This window comes from Theropithecus gelada, chromosome 6 (assembly GCF_003255815.1).
Source record: "Theropithecus gelada isolate Dixy chromosome 6, Tgel_1.0, whole genome shotgun sequence".
Taxonomy (NCBI): domain Eukaryota; kingdom Metazoa; phylum Chordata; class Mammalia; order Primates; family Cercopithecidae; genus Theropithecus; species Theropithecus gelada.
This window is the reverse complement of record NC_037673.1, coordinates 38,983,513-39,010,135: the sequence shown is the minus strand read 5'-3', so window position 1 is coordinate 39,010,135 and position 26,623 is coordinate 38,983,513. Positions and strand designations below refer to the sequence as shown.

General features: G+C 38.5%; 1 protein-coding gene across 3 annotated transcripts in view; it reads left to right on the top strand.

Moving 5' to 3' along the window:
• The window catches only part of DAB2 (DAB2, clathrin adaptor protein), a 53,493-nt gene that overhangs the window by 15,135 nt on the left and 11,735 nt on the right, over nucleotides 1–26,623 (top strand). For 2 of the 3 annotated variants that reach the window (XM_025386975.1, XM_025386974.1), the window contains 8 exons: nucleotides 15,766–15,958; nucleotides 16,777–16,916; nucleotides 17,697–17,795; nucleotides 19,557–19,688; nucleotides 20,203–20,283; nucleotides 21,022–21,048; nucleotides 21,294–21,347; nucleotides 21,782–21,844. In XM_025386975.1, coding sequence (XP_025242760.1) covers nucleotides 15,868–15,958; nucleotides 16,777–16,916; nucleotides 17,697–17,795; nucleotides 19,557–19,688; nucleotides 20,203–20,283; nucleotides 21,022–21,048; nucleotides 21,294–21,347; nucleotides 21,782–21,844 — 687 coding nt within the window. In that variant the 5' untranslated portion in view covers nucleotides 15,766–15,867. The remainder of the gene's footprint in view (nucleotides 1–15,765; nucleotides 15,959–16,776; nucleotides 16,917–17,696; nucleotides 17,796–19,556; nucleotides 19,689–20,202; nucleotides 20,284–21,021; nucleotides 21,049–21,293; nucleotides 21,348–21,781; nucleotides 21,845–26,623) is intronic. The other variant, XM_025386976.1, reaches the window with a different exon arrangement.

The following is a 26,623-nucleotide window of genomic DNA, read 5'->3' as shown; positions in this document are numbered from 1 at the left end:
TAACACATATTAAAAGATACACACACAGATCTGATAAATGAGTCTTCATAGCTTAGAAAACCAGAAAAACTAAATTGTCCTAGTATATAAATTTTTCATGTCAAATAAGTTAAGCCCTTAGGGAAGTAGCAGTGTATTTGGTGCCCTATGATTTGACGATTTGTTTAATTAATGCATTGCCTTTTAAAATATCCCGGCAGAGTTGTTTATCAGGCCAGTAGTATAAGGTTTATAAGAAACGAACATCTTGCATGGGCTATTACTTCATATTAATATAAAGTTAAGATACTAATTACTTCAATCTTACAGATTATGTCTAGATCAAAAGTAAGAAGAATACGATGTTGCCTTTGGGGAAGAAAACTAGATTTTTCTACGATCCTCAAAATTTGTTAATACCAAAATGGTTAATACCATCTCAAGAGCTTATCTTAAAAAATGTAAATGGAGTAGTCGAGACTTGAGCCTTTGAAACTGTTGCCTAATGACATAACCAGGTAGCTTTTCCAGGATATCTTATTTTTATGCAACTCATACAAAGCTTATTTTTTCCCCATCCCTAGCCCTGAATTAATTAGAGATGACTAAAAGAGATGACTAAAGAAAACAATCCAGTGGAGTATACACATTAGAAAATCTTCAAAGTCCCTCTATAAATCCTAGAATAAACTTTCTGAAATCTGTACAGATTAAGGTGAAACTTGAGATCTGTCCTTGTGTTCTTGGAGTATTACAACCAAGAAAGAAGATGTGTGAGCTATTTAATATATATTCATTCTTAAGAAGTCTTAGTTCTCCGAAACACTATCATTCATTTTAATCTTATCTGTAGAGATCATTTAAATGACTTGTCAAAAGTCATATGGGGAACATCACACACCGGGGCCTATCATGGGGAGGGGGGAGGGGGGAGGGATTGCATTGGGAGTTATACCTGATATAAATGACGAGTTGATGGGTGCTGACGAGTTGATGGGTGCAGCACACCAACATGGCACAAGTATACATATGTAACAAACCTGCACGTTATGCACATGTACCCTAGAACTTAAAGTATAATTTAAAAAAAAAAAAGTCCTATAGAAATTGAATTCCTGAGGTCTTCTCTGGATTAGGAACAATGTTTAATGGTTGGGGTCACCAAGGAGTGGTTCTTTTCTGAAATCTCTACTAGATACAAGGTTCTTTGAATTATGCTTCCAAACTTGCTGAGTGTGCTTCCTGATCCCAAAGATAGATGTCTAGCCATGTTTGTGAAAGCATAGACCAATCAATGGTGGTTACTTACATGAAACTAACAGGTGTGATTTTAGGTATGTAAACTTGGATTTATATAAAGAAGTTATGAAACAAAACCTGTCTCACAGACTTTATAAGCAAAATTCTGATATTAAGTGGTAGGTGTTTTATTGTATTAATAATTGAACCTTTCTATGCTCATCTATTTCTGCAGTTGCTGAACTGTATACAGATATTTCAATACGTTAGAACACTTTGTTGTTCAATGTAATTGCTCCAGTTGTGCAACAGCTAATCTGTTTAATTCAGCAGAAACTAGAATACTGTCATTTGGAATTTTCACATCCCTCAGTTTAGAAGTGCATTTATTTATTCCCACAAAACATATTTGTTCCAATACTATTTCCCAACAGATGAGAGAATAATGACAGATGTGAACTTTAGCTCAAGAATACTTGTACATTTCTGCCAGTTTTGTTCATCTTGTACTCAATCTGCAGCAGCTTTTTAGAGGTTTTTTTTTTTTTTTTTTTTTGAATAATCATAAGCACAATTTCAAGCAGGTAGGCTAACCATTGGGAGATCTTCTTTTGGATCTGGAATTCAACTCATGTGGTATTACTATATGATCACAAAAAGCAAGACACCAATTTGACAGATTCACCTCTCTCCCTTGTGTACAAAAACCTAAAATTACCTAGGGGTTTCTTATCCATTAACCTATCTAATTTGCCCAGTAACCAAGAAATAAGTAAATGAGGAATATATTCTTACTTGTAGAAGAGCTCTCCTGGCCTTTTAGGAAGCACAATCTAATGTTGCACATTCTAGGAAGCAAACTGCCAAGATTCTGACCTTCAGCCTGCTTGAACACTGGTATCAAGAGGAGAGATGGCTGGTTGTCAGGTTGCTGGTTCTCTGTAAACCAGAAATTTGACAAATAAATACCAAGTCACTTTTTATTTTTAAATGACTCCTTTTTCCTTCATCTAATTTGAAAGCAACCACGTCTTGTCTAAGGGAAATTAACTAAATCATGGAAGAACCATTTTTTAAATGATAATATTTTGAGCACAGCAGATGACAGTAAATAGTAAGCAGTTTCAAATCAAAACAAACATAGCTATTCATAGCCACTGGGATTAGCAAGGCCACCAGTATTCCTGGAGATGAAGCCTAACTGCCATGTTGGTTGTGGATGTCTTCCCCAACTTGAATAGATCATACCAGATGTGGAAATGTGACCCAGTGGCAAGTCTCTCATGGAAGGTTAATGCCAACTCTATGGGTAGGTTGAACATCAAAACAAAGGGCATGCCACCTGGAACCTAGAGACAACATATTAGAATTAGATAAGCTAAACTGATCTTGTTTTGAGTCTGCATAACTGTAAGAAGTGTTTTCATGGTTTTGCTCTCTATACAGAAATGCAACAAAAAATAAGTTCCACTGTCCATATACAATCACTATGTACGCCCTAGTTTTCTCTGTGCAGATTTACAAGGCAGCTGGATTCTTCTTCCTTCAAACTCTTTAAACAGCGTATCCTTGAAACATGAGTTGCAGAAAGGGTACAGCAACACTCAAGCAATGGCTTTGAGGATTATATAAATGTGGGGCTTTGCCTGGAAAGGGAAACCACATTGGGATTTTATATAATTTAGCCAGGCTATTAAAGAAGAAACCAAATATCAGGCAGTATTTCTTGCACTGGTTTTTGGAAGTGGAGAAGTTTAAGATTACCTACTTGTTTTAAAGTGCCCTGGTGTGGTATGTATCATAAAATAATTGTACTAGTGTATGTGGCCCTTCATTTATAGCTTAATGTTGATAGCACAGATGCTTCTAAATAACATGCTTTTTAAAAACTCTTCTAACATCAGCATAGACTTTCAAGCTGACTACTGTCATGGCACTTGAATAGAAAGTGGGAAGTGTTTAACAATGAGGATTTATATGCATATGCATCATAGGTGATGTCACAGAGGGACGTGGATGAAGAAATGATTGTACCTTGAAGTCCACAAGTGAGGTATGCTGCACATCTATGTTGACTGAATTCAGGATGATTTCATACGGGGATGAGAATGCACAACTTAATGTTGTATATTCTAGGAAACAAACTGCCAAGATTATTTGTATCATTCATTTTAAAACTGGCATGGTGGGCCAGGCATGGTGGCTCACACCTGTAATCCCAGCACTTTGGGAGGCTGAGGCAGGAGTTTGAGACCAGCCTGGCCAAAATGGTGAAACCCTGTCTCTACTAAAAATACAAAAATTAGCACCTGTAGTCCCAGCTTCTCAGGAGGCTGAGGCAGGAAAATCGCTTGAACCTGGGAGGCGGAGGTTGCAGTGAGCTGAGATCCCGCCACTGCACTCCAGCCTGGGCGACAGAGCGAGACTCAACAAACCAACCAACCAAACAAAAAACCTAGCACAGAAATACGAAAAGAAGTTATCTTTGGTAGAAATATCTAACCTAGCTTAGAAAGGACAGACATGAAAACAGTAAAACATTTGCTGGGTTAGTTTGGGTAAGTGTATGATGAGGGAGGATTGTAGTAAAAGCTATGAATGATGTGAGTGTGTTGCCTCTGAGTCTTAACTTTTTGACTACCTTTTCCTGCCAGGATCAAGCATAATACATTGTATATTTAGGTGCCAAATTTAAAGTAAAACTCATGCATTTACTGTGTTTTGTATCAGTTCCAGAGTGCTTCCTGTCAAGTCACTGCCCCAAAGACACTGCAATAGAAAAATTCTAGAGGTTTCTATGTCAGTAGTATTTTTTTTTAACATTAAAACTCTAATATTTTTCATGTAAGTTATTCGTTCTTTAGAATATTCTGTGCCCTTGGATTTAGGGTGGGAGGGAAGCAGAATGAAATATGTCCTACTTTACCATCAAATGATACAAAATAAAGTTCTTCAAAATTCAAATTTTAAAACTGGTTTATTCTATTGACCCATTCCAGTTGCCTATGAACACTTTAGCTTTCTAAAATCTTCTTCCAAAAGTGCTTTCTTGGTATATGTTCTGATTGATATCACTTCAAAACTAGAACTACCAAGCCCTCCTGCTCTTGGGGTGTCCTATGAGGGTGCCCTCCTGCTGTGGTCACCACGGTGTGATGTCTTCAGCCTCAACACAGTCACCTAGTGCAAGTGACTGGGCTACCACCAAAACCTGGTGGGTTTTAGCCACTGAAGAAAGTGCTCTGGTGACCGGGGTAGGTGTGACCATCTCTGGTCCTGCAGTAGCATCTCCAGGTATGGGAAGTGCTCAGTAGAGTTCCGCCATGTCCCTACAGGCCCTCTGGTCACACAGCTCTTTCAGTGTGATAATGCATGCCACCCACCAGCCACTGTACCAAGGCATGCCCATGCTGCCCGGGTCTGCTTGGCTGGGTCAGATTGGACACCTTGTCCCAGGTCTTTAGTTAAGACTACCCACCTTCCTGTTGTGGGGATTCTTCCCTTGGGCCCTCCCCACTGTGTCAGACCACTTCAGCCCATTGACCATTTCCCAGAAGCACCTCAGCCTACTCCAGAGACTTGTTCACCAGGTTCCCAGATACCTTTGAGCTCTAAAGCCTGAAGTATATGGGAAAGAGTAGCCTTTGCCAAACTCCTCCAACCCCCTAATAATGCCATATTATCCTTTTCCCCAGAACAATGGTTTCATGATAGCTTTTCATCAGAAGTAATGGGAATCACTCATGGCTCCTTCCATAGGTGACTTGATATTTCTCTAAGTAGAAAGAGAAGCAGCCAGAGGGGGTCTCCTCCTCATAGGAGACCCCAAGAGCAGGAGGGCTTGGTAGTTCTAGTTTTGAAGTGATATCAATCAGAACATATACCAAGAAAGCACTTTTGGAAGAAGATTTTAGAAAGCTAAAGTGTTCATAGGCAACTGGAATGGGTCAATAGAATAAACCAGTTTTAAAATTTGAATTTTGAAGGACTTTATTTTGTATCATTTGATGGTAAAGTAGGACATTATATTTCATTCATTCGAGATGACATTTAATATCACAACTCTGGGCTCAAGGATATAGTCATTACCTTGTCAATCTCTCTTCTCTACATCACTTCCCAGGGACAAGTACAAAAGGGAGAACAGCATATAAGGAAAGACATACCATATAATGAAAGAATTATGCAGGGGCATCGGTGACTAGCAGCCTCCAAATACCGAGCTCTGCAAAAGCTATGCTGCAGCATGCTGTGCACTAGACCGTAATTCCCCATTTCCATGTCAAGTTGTGCCCACAACATTGTCCTACCTAGCTCGCTTGAGATATACGAAGCTCACATACCAAATGGTCCCTGATGTAAAGCAGATCACAGCCCAAATGATTCAGTGCCAGCAATGTAAGACAATGACAGAAGTGTGATTTTTAACCTCTGTAGTTTCCCTAAAGTTTCAATGTCACTTCCTTCCCTTTGTAGAAGTGAGTTAAAGGAGAAAGTTGGATTCCTGTTCTGTTTAATTTAAGCCAGAGGAGGTTATACTTGAGAACTGGAGTGGAATATGTTTCTTCTCCCACATTAAAGCTGAAATGGGACATTAAAGCTGAAATGGGTATATACTCTCTAATGCCAATTAATTCAAGCTCAAGCCTCATATGTCCATATTCACAAAAATTCCACATGATCAAAAGACCAAAAGGACATTTTGACACTGCTATCTTTCTTAGAACCTGAATAAGTGTAAAGAGGGATTCTAGAATCAATCATGTCTGCATGTCTGTGTTCATACAAGCATATTAACTTACAGCCAGCTTTGCCGAGAGGCCAGAACATGTTCTCACTGTGAAGACTACACTTTCTATTTTTTCCAACTCTAGTGCAGTTAAGCGCTCAAACGAATAGCCCTTGTGCTGAAACAACAAAGCAAAAATACAATTGCAAAACTGATCATAACCTTAATACTTCTGTTCAACTTAAGAACACTTTCAGACACTTGCAGTGAATTGGGCGGCACTGCCCAGTCTAAAGGCCAGGCACGGTGGCTCATGCCTGTAATCCCAGCACTTTGGGAGGCTGAGGCGGGTGGATTGCCTGAGGCTAGGAGTTCGAGACCAGCCTGACCAACATAGTGAGACCCTGTCTCTACTAAAAATGCAAAAATTAGCTGGGCCTAGTGGCGGGCCCCTGTAGTCCCAGCTACTTGGGAGGTTGAGGCAGGAGAATCACTTGAACCCGGGAGGTGGAGGTTGCAGTGAGCTGAGATCATGCCACTGCACTCCAGCCTGGGCGACAGAGCAGGACTCTGTCTCAAAAAACAAAAAACAAAGAATGTACCCCTATTTGGATGCATGAAGCTTCTTTAAAGTTTAAACTCTCCTAAACTTTCTTTATGGTGAGGACTGTTTCTTATGCTCCAATAAGATACATTCCTAATAACAAGTTATTTAAAAAAACAAAATGGGGGGTGGGTACAAAATTAGGACGGGTTATGAGTCCAGAGTATTGAAAGTTGCCAATTCAAGAGCTTAGACTTCCTATCATGCTCAAAAAACAAACAAACAAACAAACAAAAATAGAAAAAACTAAAACTTAAAGGCCAAGCACTGAATAGTAGAGAATGTACTGAAATAAATTTAAATGCTTTGATCTGCAAGTCTCAGACCTAGGCAAAACATCCAAATCAGTATTAATGAGACAGTTTGACTAAGTAACTCTTGCTACCTAGGCAAAAAGGAATCTAGTGACAATGTATAATTAGTCCATGTAAAATCCTTTTTCTATTTTGATTCAGAAAACATCTATTAAATACCATGTTCAAATTACCCTGCTAAGCTATCTTCTTGTTCTTTTGCTTGGTATATCTACTAAATGGAAGGCATTCTTGGTTCAGTCCCCATGCAATGGGCTTTGTACATCCTGTTTTTAAAAAATGGTTTTTAAAAACAGACACATGTAATCTCTAGGAATAAGGCATTAGAGTCTCATGCTAGATCTTTCCTGGTGCCAGCTTTGTCCCCTCCAGCTGTTTCACAATCAGACAAGTCAAACTCTCTTTCTTGCCCTCCGTTTTCTAATCGTTATAATAAGATGACGTGGCCAAATTATTCCCTAGTTTTCTTCCAGCTCAAGTCTAACGCACTTGGTATTTCTTTAAGCAGACAAAGGGCTGTTAAAATAGACTGTTGGACCTCACATAGGTCAGTACATTGGAATGATCTAGGAATCTTTAAAATATATTGATACCTGGGACTCTGTGCCCAGAGACTGTGATCTAATTTATCTGGGTATGATATGAATATCATGTTTTAAGAGCTCCACAGTAAAATTTTCCCAGATGATGTGAAGCAGATCTCCTAAACTGTCCGTGATAATGATGTAGGTATGAATTTTGACTCAGGATTCATTGGAACAGGGCTCTCTGGGTAACTTAGAGTAGATTTTGTTCCCAGAGTCTGTTCCCATCAGAACTCAACTTTTGTAGGCTCAGAAGGCAGAGCTGGGCAGGAGGTGGCTCTTACATTGGCAAACCCTCTCACTTTTCCACCTGGGCTTTACTAATTAAAGTGCTAGACTGGGTGCAGTGGGTCATGCCTGAAATCCCAACATTTTGAGAGGCCAAAGCTGGTGGATCACCTGAGGTCAGGAGTTCAAGACCAGCCTGGTCAACATAGTGAAACCCTGTCTCTACTGAAAATACAAAAAATTAGCCAGGCGTGGTGGCTGATGCCTGTAAACTCAGCTACTTGGGAGGGTGAGGCAGGAGAATCACTTGAACCCAGGGGGTGGAGGTTGTAGTGAGCTGAGATCACACCACTGCACTCCAGCCTGGGCAACAAGAGCAAGACTCTGTCTCAAAATAAATAAATAAATAAAGTATCACACCATTCCACGTTTCCACTTATTAGTAATTTGAGTATAGGTTCTTATTGTTCTAAAAGTGTTTAAACACTTACTGTGGAAATGCAATGTTGGAAAGAGCACAAGACTGCACAGCACATAGCTTCTGTGACCTAGCTTTGGTTTAATAGTAGCTACTGATATGGTTCGGCTTTGTCTCCACCCAAATCTCATCTTGAATTGTGGCTCCCATAATTCCCATGTATTGTGGGAGGGACCTAGTAGGAGGTCATTAAATCATGGGGGCAGTTTTCCCCATACTGCCCATTCTTGGTAGTGAATAAGCCTCATGAGATTGATGGTTTCCAAAGGGGTTTCCCATTTTCAATTGGCTGTCATTCTTGTCTGCCACCATGATTGTGAGGCCTCCCCAGCTATGTGGAACTGTGAGTCCATTAAACCTCTTTTTCTTTATAGATTATCCAGTCTCAGGTATGTCTTTAACAGCAGTGTGAGAACAGACTAATACAACTACCATTTGTTAAGCACTTTCTAAGCCAGGTGCAGATGTCTCTACGTAAGTTCTTTCTGATTTTTTTCCTAACGGCTCAGCAAACTATATTCTTATTTTACAGGTGAAGAAATAAACATTAGATAAATTGCCTCAAGCCACAGAGCAAGGAAATGATGAATCCTGGGTGGGTGGGACTCCCAAGCCTGAGCTATTAGCTGCTATGCTATCCCACCTTTACCCAAAATTAACTGTATAAGAGAATCTTAACTCTGGTCTGACTTGGTTCGAAAAACAGGGAAAGCATCTTGGTTCAAGGTTTAATAAGTCCTCTAAGTCCTGCCATATCATTTTCAAAGGTTAAAGGCAACAATGCCTCCTTGCTGTAAATGCATAACTTGTGTATAGCTCATTGACTCGGGCTTGTTCTGTTAGTGAGGCCCCTACAGCAGTGTCAGCATTTACAAGAAAATCTTCTAAGGACTCCTTTTCAGTATACATTAGCATAGTCTCATTCCTCAGTGAAACAGGTTGTAAAAATCTTACTGTCCGCTCAGTTTGGTCTTTGCAAAGTAGAAGAGCCTTCCTAAAAGCATAAGAATCCAAACAAGCAGTTAAAGGAGGAAGGATTTGCATAAAGTGTCAGAAACAGTCTAACTTTGCTACAGCATCGCTGGTAATGACCCCTATTCTTAAAGGGCTACTTTGAAGATAGCTGTGAAGGCTGTTTGCTGCCCTCTTGGACCCCGAGGTCTGTCTTAGAGGTTAATATTTCACATGTCACCCTAATTCCGTACTTTAGCTGAGGCAGGCAGAAAGTTCAAAGAAACAAGGAAGCACATTCTCTGTCCAGTACAAAGTACTGGACATTCTAAACAAATAAGTTCATGTTGCTTTCTTCTTGAGTCTCCTTAATTCCTTTCCCTGTGTCTATTTTATGTGGCTTGTTCTGAAAAATTAATGGTATGTTAATGTCAGTGGGATGATGACTTTTTGAAAGTAGCTTATAAAATACAGGTTAAAATCAGTGAGATTCAAGAAAAGGCAAGAGAGACAGTGTATGTAAGAGAAGAGGAAACACAGACTATGCTCACTTTGAACCCAATGACTTATGAGGGATTGATTTTGTGTTGCTGTGTCCATTTCATTATTCATAAAATAGAGACACATTCGGCCGGGTGTGGTGGCTCACACCTGTAATCCCTGCACTCTGGGAGTCTGAGGCAGGTGGATCACCTGAGGTCAGGAGTTCGAGACCAGCCTGGCCAACATGGTGAAACCCTGTCTCTACTAAAAATACAAAAAAATAGCTGGGCATGGTGGCGGGTAGCTGTAATCACAGCTACTCAGGAGGCTGAGGCAGGAGAATGGCTTGAACCTGGGAGGCAGAGGTTGCAGTAAACCAAGATTGTGCCACTGCATTCCAGCCTGGACAACAAAGCAAGACTCCATCTCAAAAAAAAAAAAAAAAAAACAAGAAGAGAGACATTCTGTTTCATAGGCCTTTTGGGATAAGTGTTCTTAATGGTTGGTATACTAGGTGTTTGTACCATTCCCCTTAATGTTAAAAAAAAATTCCCCACCATCCGTGGAATGGAGCTACCACTAAGTCCTTAACTCAAGTTATTCCTTTTACCAGCATTTTGAGACTGACAAAGCACTTTTCCTGCCTGCTCTGTATAATTAGGGTAAGAAGGTAGGCTTGGGGTATCACAGGGGAGGATGGTTGACACTTGTATTATGATATTGCTTCAAAACCTTGGAATCATTAAGCAGTACCATTGCTGATGCCAACACATTCCTACTGGTAGAAAGGGTAAGGATATATAAGAAGTGTCAGCTAACTTTACCCCCACAAAGCCTAGACTAATCATTGTCCACCATGCTGGCAATTCAAGGATTGAAAGCACTAGACATTTTATATGAATCACTAAGGACTAAGTAATAGCTGATTTTTATTATTGCAAAGTCCATAGTTATTCTAAGATGACTCATGCAGTCTTCCAGAATAAATTTCTCAGAGCCTTCTCAGAAACCAGGAGAGATGTTGCAAGCTCCAGAATCTCTCGTAGTCATCTGATGCTAGTACCACAGAAGGGGGAAGTCTCTGCATTCTTTCAGGGAGATTTGTATTAAGTCCAAAATCCAAGTTAGAGATCTTCACTTAAATGGAAGCTAATTTTATTAATATAGCAGAGTTTCCTTTACAGCTTTCTGTTCTATCTGAGGCCTTAAAAAGGAGTCAGGACTATAGGATAACTTTAGATCCTCCTTTGTTTTTACATGTGTCATCTTACTTCTCTTTTCAATCTTCCAATGAAGGAAACAGCCTGTCCCTGAGAACCAGGATAACAAACTAGCTATTTTTAGATGGGGAACTGTGCTTGTGAGCCTTTTTATGTGTTTTTGAGCTTTAATTTGTAATCCTTGCCTTGTGATAACACCCCTTGGGTGTATTTCCTGACTAATTTTGCACTTTTTGAACTGAAGGGACCTGAGACTACACCCAACAAGTGAGAAAATTGTATACTTCCTCCTTGTGCTACACTCACTTGCTTCCATTTATAAGAGATTATTACCATCCTAGAGCTTTCAAACAGACCTCGTTGCTTAACATAAGCTAGACACTTTCTTCAACAGAGCCCCAGTTTGGAAGGGTAATCAAATGTAATGCATTTGAATATTGAATATTAAGTTTAAACCAATTATTCTCTACAGAGGGATCTAAGTCTATAAGCGAGCTGCCTTCTATCTACTGCATGTTAGATGATAACTTGCCTATTTGACAAGTCTGTGATGGGGACTTGCTCTTTAAACCTTGGGAAAAAGGTAAATTATCACTCTGGTATGTGCATAACTGGATGTACACTTTTGTTAAAATCTTGCAATAAGTCTTGAACATTTTTTTTGTAAAGGGGTTTGTAGTCTTGAGGTCTATGGGCAGAGTCTACCTTCTGGTCATTTCAGGAAGTAAAGATAGATACATTTTCAATTGTATGGCCTACAATGAGACTTATCCTTGGCTATTGCAACTCAACATACACATCCATTTTCTTCAGGGAATTTATATTATTAAACTTTTCCTCATGTTTTTCTTCCTTGTCCCTTGGAATTGCTCATACCCAAATGGCGAAAGGATATAGTCAAAGGAAAACAAATACCTTTAAAACAACTCCAATGCTATGAAAAGCTGTATTTAAATATCTGAACAGAGAAATTTTTGCTATAAAAACTTATAGCAAGGTAACACCACTCACCTTAGAACGCTTCCATTTGGCCCAGTCTGCCAGTGCTAGATTTGATATGTGGTCTTAAGCTATGTCTTGTATTACTTTCATGACTAAACCCACATGCCACCGTTCCCTCCCCCCAAACCCCTCAAAGTTCTTTGTGGCACTTCTCAAATTCTTTTAAAATAGACTCATGTTAGAATACAAATAGCCAAATTTAATGAGCTAAGTCTTTTCATGTCAGAAATAATACCCTGCAGTAAAGTATCATATCCGGCTTCAAAGATGGGCAACAAACTCTTAAGCCCAGATCACTTTTTCAGCCAGCGATTCTAACCCAGTTCTGGGCCATCTTGCTGCTGCTATCAACACATGCATTGATGAACTCAGCGTAATACTGAACTAAGCAAGACAGACCTGAAGGTATAGTCACATACACTTCAATGGCCTCCCATGAAGAAAATAGAATGTATTATTCTCTTTTGGAATATATTGTTACAGTGCTTGTTCTGGGCCTAGGAAGTAAAAAGTAGATATTGAAGTATATAAATATAGCCTTGAAAGCCAAAATAATATGGTTTTTAAAAGCATATAAGGATTAATATTCAGATGAAACACTTGAATCTGCCACATTTAGGGTATCCTTAAAGAATAGTTTTTTGATCTGGAAAATCAAAACAGATTAGCCTTACCATTGTGTCAGTTGGAGTTCAGTCCACATCAGTTATTTTAAAAGATTTTAATGTTAAGCATTAATTCCCATTCAAATACTAATCAGGCCTGACCCTGCTTAGCTTCCAAAATCAGGCTTGTTTGTGGTTGTATGACTGCAGATATTAAGTGTTAACTAGGTATAAAGTTGTTAGCTAGAAAACTGAGAGAGTAAGAAGAGAAGACCAAGTCATCACTGGTTAAGTAAACTACAGAAAGCAGCTACCACCTCTAGGGCTGAGTGGACAAAGGTAAGACATTGGAACCGTCACAGTTTATAAAGCTTGCAGGAGGGGATCTCATGGTGCTGCTACTGAGGCCTGTGAGAAGGGAGTACTGCTCAGCTAGGACTGGAGTCCCTGTATCTGAGGACCTGGGACCTGTTGGCCTGGAGAGAGTACACCAGAGAACTAATGCTGGTGTCTCCAAGATGGGCATGATGAGGCTAGTTCTGCAAGTGTTAAAACTGGATTCAGGGGCTGTTTTAGGAAGAAACTCTTGCTGCTGGGGTGAAGAAGCTCTACTAGAGTCACACTCCCAGGAGCCTCAGCCATAAGGAAGTCCATGTGGAGCAAGCAGACATGTCCGTGTCCCTTCTCCAGCTTGGCAGTTTCCCTCCAGCGCCCCTTACTGGCAGAGCCACCATGCAGCCAGCAGGCAAAGCAGGCAAAGCAGGAATGTTTGCACAGTCTAGCTCCAGCTTCACTAACCAGGGATAGAGGTAGTTCTGAAGCTCAGACAACTTAATAAACGGCACAGATCACCCCTCTAGCTACTCAGCATCCACATACACCCTTCCACACCTTTTAACTTCCCCCCCGACAGCCACACAAATGTTTCCATCTAAAAAGGTGCAACTGTCTTTCATTCCGAGAAAGACGTTCTCACCTCCTCCCCAAACTGGGAAGCTGCAAAGATCCAGCAGGCATCACATTCATTTCTGGAAAACGGTTAGTGTCTTTGGGCTACATTAACCACTCCTAGACTTCAGTCACAGTCCCATCCGAATAATGCACTGCCTAAAAACAAAATTGTACATTTAACTTCAAAAATACTTGCATTAAAAGAGAAGATAGAGAGATAAGAAAACAGGTAATACATACCAGTGTATACACATAACAAGCAAGGAAGAAAATGTGCATAGCTACAACTGTCCTCATTACCATCAACACGAATGCCATCTATATCCCAGACATTGAGAAATGAGTCTCCTGCCTTCAAGGAGATTATAGTCCAGTGTATGGACAGACAAGCAAATAGACTTCTGTGTAAACCATGCAATGGACATGTATATTTCAAGAGGACTACGTGAAGCTGTGCTGGAATACAGCTTCTCAGCTGAGATTTGTCACTGCAGTGTTGAGGAGCTCTGGTTTGGGGCCAGACAGTCTGGGTTACAAACCTGGTTATACCACTTAGCAGGTATGTCGTTTAAAATATCTGTGCCTTCACTTTGGGAGGCCGAGTTGGGTGGATCACAAGGTCAGGAGCTTGAGACCGGCCTGACTAACATGGTTGAAACTCCGTCTCTACTGAAAATACAAAACTTAGACGGGCGTAGTGCCACACACCTGTAATCCCAGCTACTCAGGAGGCTGAGGCAGGAGAATCACTTGAACCCGGGAGGTGGAGGTTGCAGTGAGCCAAAACGGCGCCACTGTACTCCACCCTGGGTAACAGAGTGAGACTTTGTCTCAAAAAAAAAAAAAAAAAAAAAAGAAAAGAAAAGGAAAAAGAAAAAAAATATATCTGTACCTTGGCCTTCCTCTGGAAAATGAAATATTGTGATACAGTAATACTCACAGGACTACTATGAATCTTTTAGAGTTAATACAAGTAAAAGGTTAGTAGTGCCTGGTTCCCACCTAAGTCCTGAGTTAAGTATAACTTTGAATCTTCTACTGTGTAAGACTTTCGTCTATAAACAGACTGTCTCCCTGATTGCCAACCAGCCAGGTGTCTTTGAGCAAAATTAACCACTAAATCTCCAAATGAAACAATTCAGATAACATTACTCATACATAGATTGCATGAATGTATATATTTAAAGACTGTTCAGATTATAAAGACTATTTTAAAACTCACGGTGGGAGAAATTAAGTACTGACCCCTATGAAAACATGTTGACATTTGTAAACAAGCTAAGTGCAATTTAAATTGAGTGAAAACTTGAGACTTACTTTTTATTTAGATACTCTTTAAGTATCTAACAAACGACAGGTATTCTCATGTGGTGGGCTTAGTCCTTCAATTAAAATGTTCACTTAAATGGGTAGTATAGGCACAGAATGAAGAGGGCTTTTAGTGAAGGCTGGGTTGTGAAGGGGTTAGTGTACCAGCCCACATGTTGTCTTAAAACGATTACAAAACAATGAATGACTTTTCTTTGCCTTTGGTCATCAGTTAACGTAGAAAGTTAATCTACTCACTCTAGATCTCTCTACAGCTATATGGAAACATTGGCTCCTGGGAAGTGAGAGAACCTTTTGGAAAGTTAGCTCACTTCTGTGTGGTTTACAATGACTGCGTTTTCCTGTTTCTCCTACTATGATACATTGTGGGTAGGGCAGAGGTTATGAGAGCACAGGACAGACTGTTTGGAGGATGGTGATGCTGAATAATCGCATAAAAATGTACTAGATGAGTTGCACAATTGGCACCCCCTCAATCCATTATTTCCCTGGTACAAATAAGTGTTAATGGCAAAAAAGGATGTCTTTTATAGTGCTTGGATAGCCCTGGGGATCATATGCAGAATCCTAATACTTAAAACAAATTTATCAATGTGAATAAGATACGGTTCATAACTCTAGTCACCGACTTTACAGTTAAGCAGTTTTGTGAAGAACTGAAATTTATAATGCCCAATCTCAAATGGCATTTGCAATCTCACCAGGCTCAGCATTCAATTTATTTCTGTTTTGCAATAAAACCTAGCAAGTTTTCGATCCCTATCTTTAATACTTGATTTTTATGCCAAAGTTCTAATAAAAACTGCTTAGCTAGATAATCATTAAACGTTACCAGATACCAAGTGCTTAAAGAAAAACCTAATAGGCACACATATTCCATTTTGGAAACTACAAAGGAAACGGCCCTACCCACTCCCCTGCTTTCAGTCTTCAGTCTAATACAGCAGGAGAAGGAACAAAATGAGTCCAAAGAACTACAAAAGAAAGTCACTAGTTGTAAGCCTATTCTGGCATAAAGTCTGGGTCTGCTGTGTTCTGATCTCAATATGCCTCTAAATTCTGCCTACAGGCGTCTGTGGGAGGTTATGTTTATTTGAGACTTCTCCATCGGGGATCGCCTGGTGTCACCAAGTGTTCACTGGTACTGGGGTTTGCTGCCTGCCTTCTTGCCATGTCTAACGAAGTGGAGACCGGTGCCACCAACGGTCAGCCCGACCAACAGGCCGCACCAAAAGCACCCTCAAAGAAGGAAAAAAAGAAAGGTATGGAGAAATCCTCTTGAAGCCACGGAAGGGAGCTAAAGGTGGTTATTCCTGGAGAAATGTGAAATTCAGAATAAAGTAAGGGCTGGCTCTTATCTTCCTTCAACCTCAGCTTAGTCTCAAGTTCTCCTAATAGGAAAGTTGTACTTTGGGAGAAGAGACTGGTTCATCCCACTTGTAATAAGACATCTCTGGAAACCTGCGATTACACCCACTTAGGTCCAGCTGGGAAATACTCATAGGCATCTTGTTCAGTTAATAATGCAATCATTAATTATTTTTTATTTACCATTTGGTTTTACTGAACTCATTAGGAATGGGACTACACAGACCTTGTAAAAGGAGCAAAAAACAATATAAAGATGGGATAATTATCTTAATAATTTTCAAGAGAACTTAGGCATAATTCCTTTCTGCCTTATTGATAGTTTAAAATGTTGGTCAATTGTTTGGCAGCTTATTTTTCTTATGTTAAAAATACGTATATTATCATCCTTATATTCTTTTAAAGACTTAAAAAAAGCTATGATGAACAATGTCCCCAACTCCCACCTCCCATATTCCCATAAGTTTCCCATAATGCTGTCAATTTTGTACTTCTAAGAGTTTATTTTCTCCCCACCCCAACTCCATACACAGTTGATTGTGGAACATGATTTTGCTGAAGGGAAGTAAGAATACGACAGGATAGAATATTATATACATGATCAGTTGTAGTATAATTAGGATTTATACTACTTAAATTTTGGAGAGTCTAGAGCATATTTGGTCATAATTAGAACTGGCATTCTTTATCCTGTATTCCTTTGTTTTCTCAGGCCCTGAAAAGACAGACGAATATCTCTTAGCAAGGTTCAAAGGTGATGGTGTAAAATATAAGGCCAAGCTGATTGGTATTGATGATGTGCCAGACGCAAGAGGGGATAAAATGAGCCAAGACTCTATGATGAAACTAAAGGTAAAAAGGAAATGAATGCTTTATCTGTATGTTAAGCGAAAGTCCAAGAGAGGGAATTATATTAGAAGCTCTTGTTGACCTATGTTCAATTACTTGAAAACCCCTTTTAATCACATTATCCATCAGTAGTGCCCCATTTTCTGAGAAGCCGTGAGTGTTTGCATATTTGGAGGGGTGTCCTAGAGACCTAATTTTATCAAGTATAACAGGATTCTAGATGCCTGGCAAACTCAACATTGGGACGAACTAAAGCTATTCCTATTTCTATTCCTATAAAAGCTATGTGCAAATGTGTACGTTGTTTCTCTTACTATATGTGGAGAGCACGGAATATCCTGTTTTAGACCTGGGAATTGTTATGATAAAATTTAGAATTCTGTTTAGACACTGGTGTTCCGTAGTGTTAGCCTTCCTTTTTTTTGAATTTTAAAATTTAGTATTATGGCACTATGTGAAACTGACTAAATAAATAATACTTGTTCAGTAGTTCAAGGCCTAGAAGAAACATCTCTAAAGATCTTCTAGTTGATTTTTACCAATGACTATTGTGAGGCCAAGAGATTTAGAGTGACTTGTCTGAGTTCGCACAGCTAACTAAGGGATGCGCTGGTTCAACGTCTTCCGTGCCGTCCTGCTGTCCCTGATGAAAAGTGCAAAATTCTTTCATCGATGGCAAACCAGGTTGAAAACAAAGCTGACTGACTTGGAAAATTTTGATATTAAAAGCATTGTAGGATGTTTTAAAAAATTCAACTTCTCTTGCTTTTCCACCCTCATCAGGGAATGGCGGCAGCTGGTCGGTCTCAGGGACAACACAAACAAAGGATCTGGGTCAACATTTCCCTTTCTGGGATAAAAATAATTGATGAGAAAACTGGGGTAAGAATTCACATTTGCTGATACCTCTCTGACCACCTGAGTCTGACCAACAATTTGCTGCTTGAATTTCGGCTCCCCTTCTTTCTCAAAGTTCTGTAGGGAAAAAATACAGCAGATATTACATCTTCAGAAGGAACAGGCAGAAAACAGAATGGGGGTAAAAGTCAAGATACTTTATTTTGAATTTGTGTTCTATAATAAATGTGAATCTAAGTCTATTAAGTCTGTTAATAGGCTTAGCTACACATTATGTCTATAATGTATATATTTTTGAAATTAATATAAATATATATAATTTATACAATATAAATATTTAAATATATATTAAAATATAAATAAATATATATAATTTATAAAGTAAAACTTTATATATATATATTTTTGGCCTCAGGTATACAGAACTAGATTAATTTTAACCCCTAGTTTATGACACTTTTATGTATTGGTTACATGTGAACTTACCAGCTAACCTAAAGCTAGAACCTCACCCGTAACACATCTACCTCTTTTTCATTTATTTTTTCCCTGTCTTCTCACCTCACAGATGTAACCTTGTTTATTTTTTGTTGGTTCCTGTTGTTCTATCACTTATGAACAGTCTTACTTATTTTGCTTTGTTTTTAAGCCTTATCAGAAAGCTATTTATCATACGTCAAGCCTTCTGTGATTTATTTTAAAATGTGTGTGGCTCATTACCATTGCTATAAAATACTCTCTTGCATCACAATACTGTGGGGAGACCTCCAGTTACTGTTCATCCCTTTCTAGAGTGCCCATTATCTACTATGCAAACCTAGGGCCCTGGCACCCTAGTGGACCCCACTCAGCCTGCTGGTGCTGGGGTCCTCAGGCACCACTCTCTTCATCAGTCGCCCTTATCTCTCAACTCTTATTTTCCCAAGCCCATCAGAGAAAGGTGGCATGTTTCTCTCACCCTTCTTTCTCTCCTCAAACTTTCTAAGATAATAAAAATTTTTCAGTGGCCTTAGACATTCAGGACCAAAAGCCGAGACACACTCTGCCACCTACAAATATCCCTGAAGAGTTGAACCTTGTTACCTGCTTAAAAGGATCAAGAGAAAGGAGGGAAAAATAGAAGAAAAGACACTGCTAAGCCAATTAAGTCCCCACCCCTTATAATTCCTGGTTAATGACATAGTCATTATATGTCATTAACATAATGTAGTTATTACTACATTATGTTACTATGTATTAGGCTGTCTAGGTGGGGCTGAGAAATACTCGGTGACAGTATTTGGTATCCTGCAGAATATACTGGGAATACTGTTCCAATAACACATAGGATGGTTCCTTGGCCACTCTGAGCCATCGTCAATGAATCCCTGTGAATACTCCTCTAGTTTAGTTATGCTGTTCATTTAAGTTTGTGTTTGAGTTGGGAAAGTCGGCCTATTTGACTTGGCTTAAGGGCTAAATGTCTCCTCTTCACTTGGTCTTCTAATCCTCAGTCATTCCTTGCTATATGGCATCATGTCTTTAAAGCAGGGAGAGTAAAGTATCAATATTTTCAGAAGGAACATTCTTCCCACTTTTGTTTTCTATTCTTCTTTCTTTTGAAGTCCTTTCTAGCAAGAGGAATGCTCTAGCCTTCAACCAGAAACTTTTTAGTTCTTTAACCTTTCTTCAAATGGTTTAACCTTTTTATATATGTCTTCATATATGTGTCTGAGGCTTAGGTGTGCTAGCCTGCAAATAGATTCTGGTTTTCTTAATAAATTACTCTTTATGTTCTTTTTAAAGGTAATAGAGCATGAACATCCAGTAAATAAGATTTCTTTCATTGCCCGTGATGTGACAGACAACCGGGCATTTGGTTACGTGTGTGGAGGAGAGGGCCAACATCAGTTTTTTGCCATAAAAACCGGGCAACAGGTGAGCTCTAAGTCTTGCCATAGATCTGGGGACTTGTCCTCTGTTGGACATTGGAGTGTCTGTCACTCAACTAGAAAATTTACTGGAAATAATTGGATGTAGGAGGGCTAAATAATGATTCAGATAATGACTATTTTTATTGGCCTGTGGAATCTTTAAAAAATGTCATCGATAGCCATGTACTACTGTGTGCCACAGGATTGTGAGAACGGACCTTCTTATAAAGTGAATATCGATTTCAGAACAATGGTGAATTATTCTCAGAAACCTTAAAGGACTTCGAAAATGATCATGATACCTCTTATTTTGTCTAAATACTTATTAACCCTGCTGTCCTTTATGTACCTAAGGGTGAGGATTGGGTTGGTGGTGATCCCCTATAAATAAGCCAGGGGAGGGAAGTAAGGAGTTTTAAGATTAAAAAAAATCCCAGTATGAATTATAACTGATGTGAGACAAAGGAAATAAAATACTAAAATTAAAATACTGATAACAGTGCTTTCCCTTGCTGCAGGCTGAACCATTAGTTGTTGATCTTAAAGACCTTTTTCAAGTTATCTATAATGTAAAGAAAAAGGAAGAAGAAAAGAAAAAGGCAAGTACTACCTGATTAATGCTCCATTAAATTTAAAGCTGGCCTGGTGCAGTGGCTCATACCTGTAATCCCAGCACTTCGGGAGGCAGAGGCAGGTGGATCACCTGAGGTCAGGAGTTCGAGACCAGTCTGGCCAACATGGCAAAACCTCATCGCTACTGAAACTACAAAAATTAGCCAGGGGTGGTGGCAGGCGCCTGTAATATCAGCTACTCGGGAGTCTGAGGCAAGGAGAATTGCTTGAACCCGAGGGGCAGAGGTTGCAGTCAGCCAAGATTGTGCCACTGCACTCCAGCCTGGGTGACAGAGCGAGAGTCTGTCTCACAAAAACAAACAAACGAGCTTAAAATTGTATTCAGGACTGTGTTTAATATTATGTATAAATATGATCTATCTGAAAATTTGGCTTCTATATGTATTGTCTATTCTTCCCAGTAGGGAAATGGATAGATTTTTATGGTTAGGCACTTCTAATCTCCAGTCCCCCTGGCTTTTATTTTTTCTCTCTCTACAAGATTCATATTAATTCTAGGAAATATACAGGACAACCAAGTTTAAATCCAGTACCTCTACTCAAACCTAATATTGACATGAAAAGGGGAGGGGAATGGAGGGCAGAAATAATATATGAGACTTATTCTTGCCTTATGTCTGTGAACCTCAGGCATACTTGTTTTTGTATTTAACTCCCTTTCACTATGAATACGAAGATCACTGAATATGTATCTTTCTTTTTAGATAGAGGAAGCCAACAAAGCAGTTGAGGTAAAATTGCATCTTTACTTCTTGTTAATCATGTGTGTGATGTGCGTAAGCCCCTGTTTGCTACCTGCCCAACCACTCTTACCACCTCGCTTATTCCTATGTGTTTATGACTACTTTGATCATGAAAGATGTTTAGTTAAAAGACGAATACCAAAACCATTGCTGCTTAGTAAGGTAATACAGTGGACAAATACATTTTATAGAGAAAGCTCAACTAAATCCTTAAATATGTGCTATCTTTTCAGAATGGGAGTGAGGCCCTAATGATTCTAGATGATCAAACTAACAAACTGAAATTGGTATGTATTAATATGTGATGTTTGACAGTTCTTATTTATCTGAACGTGGTTTCTACTTCCTGTAGATGTTGCTGATACCAAATCTGCATTGAATCTGTATGAAAATTCAATTGAGACAACTATTTTTCAAAATGTTAGTGTAACATCTATGTCAATATACAAAAGTAGTCAAAAAAAGATTAGAAAAGTAATCTTTCTAGTAGCCACACCTGAATCTAATCTAACATTTTTAAGGATGTGGACAAGATAGATTTGCTTTGAGAAATGTCTACGCTTCTTGACCTAAATAGCTTAATATGAAATCTATTAATTAAATGGAAATTAAATTGTGACAACTACTTTCCTAAACTTTAGGAAACAAATGATCACAACAATATACGAAGTAATCTTTTTTTAATAGACACATCTGAATCTAATTCAAATACTTTTTTAAGGGTGTTGACCAGATGGATTTGTTTGGGGACATGTCTACACCTCCTGACCTAAATAGTCCAACAGTAAGTGTTTGTTTTTAAATTTGCAATGTAATAAAAATGACATCTATAACTCAAATTGGCAATAACCAGAAATCCTAAGCATCTCATTGAAACTTGGAAGGTGACCGTTGATTTTTGCAAATGAAGTGTCAATGGTTTTTAGAATAAATGTGAATCTTAAGTCACCATGGGAACCTATCCACACTAATTCAGTTATATTAATATTGCTTACAGGTTAAACCTGAACAATAGGTCAGCAATGTAGTCCTTCATGGTATCACTTAGGATTAGAAGGAGGAGCTGAATAATAGCCCTTGAATAAGCCTACTTGAAGAAAGTATGATTGTTAGATGGGTAATCATAAAGCCTCCTGTCCTCTTAATTTCTTTTGCATTCTGTCAGTTGCAATTTAGCAGCATAAATTTGGTGTGAAGTAAGATTTAAAACAAACAAGAGGTTCAGTTATATTCCACCAAAGCTTGTCCTTGTTAGAAAGCTCCCCATTCTCACAGGATTTTATACCATATCCAGTCTGCTCAATATTGAATGATCTGTAACAACCCTGTAAGAATAGAACAGTATTTTCCTTTACAAATTAAAAAAAAAAAAAAATGGTGGTTCAGGGAAAAAGAAGAAGAAGAAGTAGAAGAAGAAAAAAAACAGGAAAGAGGTCCAGATTCAAGGCTTAAGCCTAAGTCTTCAGACCTTCCAAAACATACCTCATGTCCATGACATTTTGAATTACTTCTTGCAACTTCTTTTATTTATATAACAGTTTCCTGAGCACCCGCTATTTGCAAGGCATAGCAGTAAAATACACAACATCAATGACATCATGGAATTTACTCTCTGGCAGGGAGACCAACACTAAAACTAATCACATCATTAGCAATTGATGTTACTTACAGGGTATTTATCTAGTTCAGAAATTCAGATAATGCTTCTGAGGAAGTGAGTTTCTAGAATTGAACATAAAAGATGAGAAGGCAATAAACACAAAAAGAGAATTAGTCTAGAATAATGGGGGGCAATGTCTAGAAAGGACTCCCTTGCATCAGGAAATTAACATGGAAGCCTACGTGACCAAGGTTACAGGAGTTCAAGCAACAGATCAAAGATTGGGTAAAATTCTCACTTCGGAGTTCTGCAGAGAATTCGAGGCCTGTGAATCCTCACTGCATAAAACTTTCAGGTCAAATGAGATGGAGAGGAGCAGGGACTTCAAGCATTCTTCTCTGACCCTAACCAAATGAGAATCACAATGCATGGCAATGTTCTAAAATACCTGTAAGAGAGAAGCCTGTTTAATATTCATTTTAGCAGTGAGCCCTAACTCACTTGCCTATAGAACCTTACATTCTTCATAATGTTTGCTATAGTTCTGAGGATAAACTTTTTAAAATACTAGACTAGATTATCCTGACAGATCCATCCTAACTCTGAGGTCCTTTTGATTTGTAGTCAACTTTGCCCTTTCCTCCATCAGTGATGCTTTCTTCAAAATAAATCAGTAATATTCAAAGAGAGCAAAGCACTCAAGATATGAAGTGGAATTCCAGTGGAACAGGCAAGGAAGTACTGCTTCATAATCTACTTCTGTAGACTTCCAGAATGTTCTAAAAACGGAAATGGAAAACAATATGGAAAAACTTCAGTCTCATTTTCATTAGACTTTATGCAGTCTAAAAATTTTTTATTTATAGGAATTCAAGTTTTAGCTAAACTAACAATAAAGTAAAATACCATCAAAATATATACTCTGATAACCAAAGGAAGGCTAACAGATCTAATTATGTGCTGGTTAAGCTTTGACAACATGTTCTTATCTATTGACTCTATAGTCATAGGTCAAAAATAGATTTATCTCTACTTGGCAAAGCCAGCATGTTTAAAAATATTCAACTCTTTCAACAATTGCTTTGAAACATGTAAAGAGAGAAAGAAATCTAAATTGCCTAGACTTTATTATTGGTCCTAGATGGTTGTCACTCCCCTCAAATTTATACAGAAAAGTTTTATGAATTTGAAATAATGCTCATGTTGCAAGCTATGTGGTATCCCCTAGAACAGAATTTTTATTGGCAAGCCCCTTGAGCATTTTCCTTCCACACTGCATCTCAAAAGAAGAAAAGAAAAAGAAAAACATAAAAACCCATATTCTGTAAGTTTAACAACTTAACCACTTGAAAGCACAGTTACTATGGGAAGAATATAAGACATGACCTATGATCAAGGAAATTAAATCTGGTACAAGGGATGGGATCAGGATACAAAGCACGAGTGTCACTTATGTCCTTGTATACATGCCATTAAGATAACATGGGTGGGCACAGGGAATGTGCAGACAGAAAAATCAATGCTAAAAGCTTTGTAAAGAATCTGAATTGAGTTGGGTCTTTGATATATGTAGGAAAGTAGGTTCGTAGTTGGGCTAGAAACAACGTGGGTCTTATTGTGGATCATGAAAATTTGGCCTAAGGAGGCTTATTTTAATATAGGGAGCAGCAGGAGGCCACTTAAGGCTTTGAGTAGGGAAGTCCTCAGTCTGACAAACTGGAATGGTTAGGTGAGATTAGCCACCCAGAGAAGAGCTAGGCTATGGAACTCGGGATTTATGCCCACTTACTGGAGCTCCCTACGAGTAGGTTCTGTAACCTACTGCCTATCTCCAGTGCTTGAGGCTCAGGTGCTCAAACAGTGGCCAACTGGATGCAGTGTTGACAGTCCGACAAAGAATGAATGAGGCTCTGACCAAGGAGGTGGATGAGGAGTCTTTGGCCTCTCAGTTGTAGTCTGTGAACTACACTTTTAATCTTGGATTAATAACAAACCCAGCCTGAGGAGAGCCTTATACATTTTACTTATAGGGTGACTATTCAGAAGTCTAACATTGTGGCTCCTGTTTGGTGTCCTAATTACTTCTTCTGAAGTATTTGAAAAGGAGAACTGTACCAGCTGTGAACACTCAACTGTTCTAACCCAGAGGTGGCTCAAAACAAATAAATAAATATTGAAATCACAAGCTTTTGTAATAAATTTTATCCTACCTTTAGATTGTATAAAGATCCCTAGATTAATAGCTCTTCCAAACCACTTCCCTGATTAAATTTTTTTTTAATTATAAGCTCTTTCTTGTGACAAATTCTTCTTTTATAAAGAGAAAGCCTGGGCTTTGGCTTATAAAAACTGTGTTTTTATGCCTCACAGTAAAGAAATCCAAAAGGTAGAGTGCCATTTAGGTCTGATTTTGCTGCCTCTTTTGTGGCCATGAAATAGGACTTAAATTTTCTAAAAAAAAATGGGTATTTTTTTTCTTTTAAAATCCAAGGAATTCTATTTGAACCCTTTTGTATTCACTAATTTGCAAATTTTATATTCCCTTGAAGTTGTTTTTTTCCGCAATGATCAAAATATTTAGTATTCTGCCCAGGATAATGCAAGGTAACTACTATAACTTCTACTTCAGCGAGGCATTTTTTATCATTTATATTCTTCTCTGGGTAGCATAGTTAAGTATTTAATGGATCAAAGTCAAGCAGAAGGAAGTGATATCAGTATGAAAGTTCTATCCTAGGGTGAGTTATAATTCTGTCTTTTACTGGAATAAAGACATGTCGGATTCATCAAATTTACTGCTTTTAAGCTGAGAAATTTCTATTGAACAGTTGAAAATTCAAAAAATTGACACACCAGAGAAATGATAGAGAGGGGATAGAATTAGTAGAGCTATATATTCGATATGTCTTTCAAATTAACTCTTAAACCCATGTGTCTACCTTGTACAATCGTTCCCCTTTATCTGCAGTTTCACTTTCTGAAAATAAGTCCGTGGTCAACCTTGGTCTGAAAATCAGTGAGTACAGTACAATATGATATTTTGAGAGAAGAGAGACAGAGAGACCACATTCATATAACTTTTATTACAGCATATTGTTATAATTGTTTTATTTTATTATTGTTGTTGTTAATCTCTTATTGTGCCTAACTGATAAATTAAACTTTATCATGTGTATGTATATGAAAAATATACTGTATATAGGTTTTGGCACTATGTGCCATTTCAGACATCCACTGTGGGCTTTGGAACATATTCCCTGAGGATAAGGAGGGACTACTGTATATAAATTAAAGATCAGTTTTTGGTTGACTTTAACCACTAAATAGATGAGATTACTGTCACAACACAGGCAACTCTAAGCAATGTTATGAAAAGATGTACAAATAGGAGATCTTAATGTGTGATTGACTAAATTAGGTCAGTATTGAGTGTCTCTTTCAGCTCTTTCAGAGGACATAGACAAAAAGGGTAAGTCCAGAGGAGAGACTGGGATGATGAGGATGAGATCCTACTTGGCTATCAGCTTCAGCCAGAGCCCTAATATTAAGAGGCATACCTGAAGGCCGTGACATAAAGGAAAAGCCTCTCTCCCACCTCTAGAGGAAAGAACTGGACTGATTTTAGGGAAATGCATTTGACCTTAAATTTCATCACAGCCAGAACTATATAATATGAATGTATTAGTTGATGAATGTTCTCATTTAGAGAGATGATCCTACATGACTCTGGGGGTTACAATAGAGAGGACTGTGTGTGTATCAGGTAGGAAGCTGAGCTAGGCTTCTGAAATCACTTACTTTCAAGCTCAACATACTTTGATAATCATTTAGAGTAACTCACAATCAATTCCCTTCAAGACTTTCAAAGTCACAAATTAAAACAATGCTCATAATGAATTAAGCCAGTCAGTATGTGTGAACCAGGGTGAGCAGAGACATGAAGTAAGCAACAGTAAGATTTCA